Source organism: Montipora foliosa, chromosome 1, assembly GCF_036669935.1.
Source record: "Montipora foliosa isolate CH-2021 chromosome 1, ASM3666993v2, whole genome shotgun sequence".
NCBI lineage: Eukaryota > Metazoa > Cnidaria > Anthozoa > Scleractinia > Acroporidae > Montipora > Montipora foliosa.
This window is the reverse complement of record NC_090869.1, coordinates 33324176-33330859: the sequence shown is the minus strand read 5'-3', so window position 1 is coordinate 33330859 and position 6684 is coordinate 33324176. Positions and strand designations below refer to the sequence as shown.

At 40.2% G+C, this 6684-nt stretch overlaps 1 protein-coding gene across 1 annotated transcript in view; it reads right to left on the bottom strand.

Moving 5' to 3' along the window:
* Nucleotides 1-5291, bottom strand: part of LOC138013208 (E3 ubiquitin-protein ligase TRIM45-like) — a 16295-nt gene extending 11004 nt beyond the window's left edge. The window contains exons 1-4 of the mRNA XM_068860227.1: nt 5113-5291; nt 1598-3006; nt 524-621; nt 312-456 (exon numbers count right to left, since the gene is read on the bottom strand). Of these exons, the coding sequence (XP_068716328.1) occupies nt 312-456; nt 524-621; nt 1598-3006; nt 5113-5289 (1829 nt within the window). The 5' untranslated portion in view covers nt 5290-5291. The remainder of the gene's footprint in view (nt 1-311; nt 457-523; nt 622-1597; nt 3007-5112) is intronic.
* Between the last annotated feature and the right edge of the window lie 1393 nt (nt 5292-6684).

The following is a 6684-nucleotide window of genomic DNA, read 5'->3' as shown; positions in this document are numbered from 1 at the left end:
CCCCCACCCCACCCCATTTGTCGAGAAAATTTTGAAATGCAGGGTCTCACAAATGCCATTTCCATCGTTTTCAAGAGGTATTTCCCACCAGAAAGACAATCACAATCACAATCCCAATCACAATCGAGAGCTCTTCCTGTGCCTGTTAGGTTTACAGAAGCCCAAATACTATTGTAAGCCTTTTCCTGGAATTTGTAGAATACAGTATAAACGAGAGAGATTTTTATTTAGTTCTCTGACATTTGAGGACAAGCTAGGAAATCTCACTGAAAACTACCTCATAGAATGAGAAATTGTAATTTGTTTAGTACTAGAAATCATCCTCCGATTCTGCGCCAAAGGCTGAATCAATGTCTGAACTGCATTCGGTCAGGTTAAAAATGTGATAAACATCTTCCATGTTCTGCTCCTCAGCCATTTCCTTCTCGGTGTGCAATTCTACTTCCTCATCTTCAGCTGTGTCCTCAAAAAAACGACACTTTTGGCAAACCTTGTGGTTGACGTGTTCAAATTAAACACTTACCTTTCGGCGTCTTAGAAACAACGGTGAAAAAATTATCCAGCAAACCTTGTCTTCTCTTCGCAGCCATATTGGCTTTTTCAGTCACGCGCAATGTCACACTAAAATGTTATGTAACAGCAGAAAGGAGTCCTGGTAACTACTCAGCACGCGGAGCGGACTTTGTGATGTATTAAGAAACCTACTTTGTCATTACTTTTCTTGGAAGAACAGCCTACAATTCGGAAATAAGATACTTTACTTTTCACATTTCTACCAAGGAAATGAATATGCTGGTCAGACTTGTTCGGTGTCTACACTTTTGGTGTCATTTCGTCAGTGAACTAGCCGGCGATTTTCGTCAGAGTGGCCGGCGACAATCGCCGGCTGCCGGCTACTAATGACAGCCCTGAGTTGTTAGTCGCCAACGAGTCGTTGAGAGGCACGGGTCTATTCTACATTCGATGTCACAGTCAGGGTCTGACTGAACTGCTGACATGCCATTGGCTACTTTCAAAACCCATAATGCCGTACGCTGTGGGGGGTGGGGGGGGGGGGGGGGGTTCTCTTCACAAACATCTCGAACCCAGATTTCTCAGGCTATTTGGTCAGCGAGTTGTCGCCACGAATTGTCGCAGGTTATTTACTCTAGGACGTTTTCCATGCTTACTTGAACTGAATATCCATTGTTTTGATGTATAGAACACCCCAAAACGTATGGCATCCTGGGTTGGTAATGGTCAATTAATTTTAAGAAGGCAGGTTAAGCTGTGTCACTGGCTGGTAAGTCCGAACTATGTTGCCCACTAAATAACAAGGCTAAAATATCCGCTACAACGTATACGACGCCTAACAGGGACGTCGCTACGGTACGTACACGAAGGTGAAATAATAGGGAGAATTGTCCTTCCCTCTACATCTGTGAAGATTTCAGTTTCTTTCCTTTGATGATTGTAGATGATAAGTTTCTTTGTGTCATAGTTGAGATAAAGTGAGAATATATCACAAACTCGTATCGACGTAATGGATGCAGCGTATGGGTTGTCAGAACGTGAGCAATGATAATTAAATTCTTTAACATTACAACACCAAGTGTACCTTCTAGTCTCTACGTCAAGGATTGTATCAATCCCATCACCCGGAGTAACACACCTAACTCCAATTTCGGCAGTATGTAAGACGTGTCTTTTTCCCGAACACCAGAACTGTAATTTCCAACAATGCTGCCCTCTGCTACTTTCATGCCGTTCAGCGGATGTTAGAAGGTACATCTGGTTATTATTTGTTACTTCTGGTTTAACTTTCCAAGTCAAAGGACTGCCACACACATGTATTTCTTCGACTGTCACAGACAGAGTGCAAATGCCGTCTGTATCGGGTTTATACGAAAACAAATAAGACCTGTCGTCCAAGCACTCTACAGCAAGCTCTTGGTGCATGTTGGCTTCTCTTGAGTGAGTTACTGAAGCACGAACAATGCGACTAGCAACTGGTTTGCTGCCAGCAGGTTCATCTTTGATAACCAGCGAGAAATCTACAGGCTGCCCAGCTAATGTTTGATACAGGATTCCCTCTTCTCCTCCTACCATACTCAACACATACTTTGTGGGGTCCACAGAATCATGAAGAAGGGTTACCATCTCACCCATATCCAAGACTGTTTTGTTCATTTGCAGCGCGAAATAGTCGTTTTTGCATGGTTTGCACTGATACTGAAATGCACTGAGTTTTGAAAGTCGTTCGACAAGTGGCTGCTTCATGGTCAAGAGCTCCATGTCATCCCCTTCGGCCAAAACTCTTTCAGCAGACTCAACACCACTTCTAAGTTGGGCTAGTGACAGGGTCAGTGCCTCCATTTGGCTTCCAAGCTCGTTCAGCTTCACTTTCCCTTGATCTTCCACTTCACTCTTAAGCTTTCTTCTCATATTCTCCAGCGCCTTCACTTGTTCGTCGAAAAACACATCCACTTCCTTATTGACCTCAGCAACCCTGTCCTCGACGCGACATTCCATTGCTTTAACAGCGATTAGTCCTTCTTCAACGGCACTTTCTTTTGTTTTTGTTTCTCGAAGAATGGCTTGAATACTTTTCCTCTCTCTTTCAGACCCATCTGCTATAAAGTTGTACTTATGTTCGCGGTGATCAACAATGGTACAATCCCGGCAGATTGTTTCCTGGCATGTTTCACAAAACAGTTTCAAAGCTTCGCCAGCATGTTTCCCACAAAATACGGGCTTGGCCAGGGCCTTGGATCTGGGTTTTTGAACTTCTGCCAGGGATAAAATTTGGTGACCTTTGAATGTGTTCATCCTTCTGTGTGCAGTTTCACAAAATTTGCACATGAAAAATCTGCAGTTCATGCAACGAGAGCCTGCAGAGTCGCCGCTGTCACATAATTCACAGGTCACAGAATTTCCAGATGAAGTGCTGCTTTGTATTTTTAGCAAGGTCATGAAGTTGTTTATCCAGAAATTTGGTTGAAGCTTGCTGACATTCCCATTAGCAATCTAAGGAAGAGTACAGAATAACCAATAAAAAAAACTTGCAAACAGGGGACCACTTGAAGAGGTGTGTATTCATCAATGACGACTCAAGCATAAACATGGGAAACATCAGAATGTTCTGAACATCAATCAAACTATTTACCTTTCAATTACAAAGTCATAGTCTCTACACGTGGGAGCCGACGGATAGAGCCAAGTTTGTCTGACTTATTTCTTGCAGAGTCGGTACATTTTAACTAATTTTTAGGATTAAACCACTGCAAAAACCGTGTAAGATCAAAACTTGCCCTACGTTGGGTCAAAATAGATCGTGACCACACCAAAAAACTTTAAAAATAGAAAATATACTGCAAAGGTTGGTCAAGACGTGAATATAGGCGTTGTTACAATATTTCGGCTGGCCAACACCAGCCTTCTTCAGGTTTCTTCATGTTTATAAACCTGAAGAAGGCTGGTGTTGGCCAGCCGAAATATTGTAACAACGCCTATATTCACGTTGTCTTGACCAACCTTTGCAGTATATTTTCGGTAAATTTTGCTGACAGCAGTCCATAGACTTCCATAATTGATGCTCCAGATGATCTAACTCGGTCCTGATATGAATTACTGAAAAACTATAAACTAGTTTACGTAAATGGTAGAAATGCTGCCGAGGGGAAGGGAGATGTTTAATTATGCTTCCGGTAATTTAACAAGGGTTCGTACGTGCAATTATAGGGAGAGTTAAATAGGTCTTGAGAAGGGACGGTACAAAACGTGGAGCCCCACTGGACCCCTCAAGAGAAGAAAGAAAACAATAGATGGTTTTCACAGTGACATCATCAAATCGCAAGGTCTTCTGAATTTTTATCCAACGGTGGGTCTAATCTCCAGGTCGCAGGTCGCACGCAGGTCACAGGTTGCAGGTCATTGTTTCACCAATACAGAAAGTATCCTAAACATTCTTAAAAGCTAACCTTAGGTCTAAATCTTTTGTTTAGGCCTAATTAGGCTTAAGGTTAGCTTTTAAGAATGTTTAGGGTACTTTCTGTATTGGTGAAACAATGACCTGCAACCTGTGACCTGTGACCTGAAACTTGCAGATTAGACCCGCCGTTTTTCCAAAGGAGGTTGAAGATGACCTAGAAATTTTTTTATTAAGTTTTTAGTTCCGGGACGTCTTTTGTTTTGAAAATACAGCATTTTGAATTTCCGAATTTTCACCTTGCATGACACCATGATACAACAGTCAACAAAGCTATTTGGTTGGAAAAAATGTCTATCCCTTAGCCTATGAATCACAGCAGTTTGACCCTTTAAAACATTAAAAAGATGTTTTCATGCTCGTGTATTTTATCTGATGAGCGAAAAGTAAACACTTTCATCGTAAAGTGAACAACGGATGTTTTCGGTGATTACCAGCCGCCATGTTGGTGCACCACATGGTGTCTCCATACAAAACTCTTTAAAGTTGCGTGATAACTCAGAAACAATCGGCAGGTCGTTAAAATATTTGTTTCCTACAACATTCCACGTTCTTGGACTTTTTCTTTGAACGATTTCGAATTTATTCTTTTGTTGCGTGACAGTGAAACTACCATGAGAAGCGAAATGAAAAACAGAGCAGACTATACAGGGCATCATAATTCTTCCATTCGCGCATAACCACAATTACTTGCGCCTTCGACCACAATTCCTTGCGTTTAGAAGAAAAATGTGTTCTTCTCCCGATTAGAGAGCTGCTTCGTTTGTTCCTTTCATTCTCACTCACTGCGGCAGCAAGAACAAAAAATTATACTCGACCTACTATGCAACACTGGATGTGATGATTCCAGTGCTGTCTTTTGAAAAAGTTAGCAGACATGTTAGTAATCCTACCAGTGTACTCATTTCAAAGTCATGCCCAGATGAAATATATGACATTTCACTTGATCTCCAAAAATTTTCTCACTTCCTTTGAAATGTAAAATGAACAAGACGATGAACCCTCAGTTGACCAGCACATTCATGGCTTGATAGAAGTGGTAGAGCAATGCAAGAAGCACAATAAAATTGTACTCTCGTGGGATTGAGTCCCACTGAAACCAGGATTTTTCTTTATTTTCTTCAAAAATCTTCCTTTCAACTTACTTTTGTGTCTTGCCTACACTCAGGGCAAGTTATAACATGTTCAGATCCCTGCTTCTTTATCAGTTTTTCCAGGCACACCTTACAGTAGGTATGCAGACATGGTAAAACTTTTGGTTCCTTGAACTGTTCCATACATACAGCACATTCCAAGTGCTTATCAGGTATTGCAGAAGCCATCGTGAATCTGAGGATTTCAATAATTGAAAAGCAATTATCGCCTACAGCTGAGAGAAAAAGATAAAATAAACCCTGAAATTCCTCTTGCCTATAGGGAAGATATCGTTGCCGTCACCTAATGTGCCAACCAGAGCCTCATTGGCTGCGAAACAAAGGTTCTTTTGTTCCTTTGGTTGGCAAATTTGAATAACAAAAGCAATGTTCGTAAACAGATATCTTCCCTATAATGATGACTGCAGAGCTCTAGAAGCTCAAAACTAAATGTGACAAATAATGCTACCCATAAACCTACCTTCCCATATTCTCCTTTTTACATTTTACCTATGATATGATTTCAAATCCATTTAAGATGCAAAAGCGTACTAGAAGATGTACAGAACAGGATCGAGATGGAAAACTCTTTCTTAAATAACTTCCATATTTCACTGGTTGCTTAACTCTCTATTACAGGCATTTTAACAACTCGTTAATCCAAAATCAGCTTACAACTAAAAGACAACTCGAAAACCTAAGTGGTTTGCATGATGTTGATCTTTTCAGACTTAACTCAAATCTTGTTGGCAGTTTATATACCAAATGCCCTTGCATGAACAATAACTCTCAGCCTATTGACAAACAGAAACGCGTACATAATAACTCAGCCTCTCTCATTGATAATATCTTCGTCAATAATGCTGACCAAGTTCTAATTAGCGGAAACACTATAACCTGTCTGATCATTTTTCTCAATTTTGTACCTTGATATCTAATCGAGACAAACCTGTCAAGAAAACAATTTTAAAACGTAACTTCTCACAATTTTCCTCAAGGGAATTCAACAATGATTTGTCTGCGATCAACTGGCACGACATTATTGCCTCAAAAGCAAATAACCTTGATGACCTGTTCTCATCTTTCATAGACAATTCAATACAGTCGTGAACAACCATGTGCCCGTTAAAATAGATGGTAAAAACAACAACAACAACAACAACTCGCATAGCCATGGATGACAAAAGGAATAACGACATCAATTAAACTAAACAATAAGCTCTATGTAAATGCAGTACACAGCAAATATAAATATTATAGAAGTAAAATTACTAATCTTATCCATTTGAGTAAAAAACAATATTACTTTGATTTCTTTGCGAAAATTAAAAATATAAATAATATGAAAACGCCATGGAAAGGAAAAGATGAAATATTAAATAACCAAAGGAGGAAAAGTAGAGTGAATAAGAAAGAGTGAGTGAGTTGAAAGACCCAAGTAGGGGCTACAGAGTACGGGGGCCTCTCCACGACCCCTGTATAGCAATAACAATCAAATAACTGAAAACCCCTCTCGATTACCAAATATCCTAAATTAGTAAATTTTCACCTCCGACTATTGCATTTCTAGTTTTTTGATTGGCT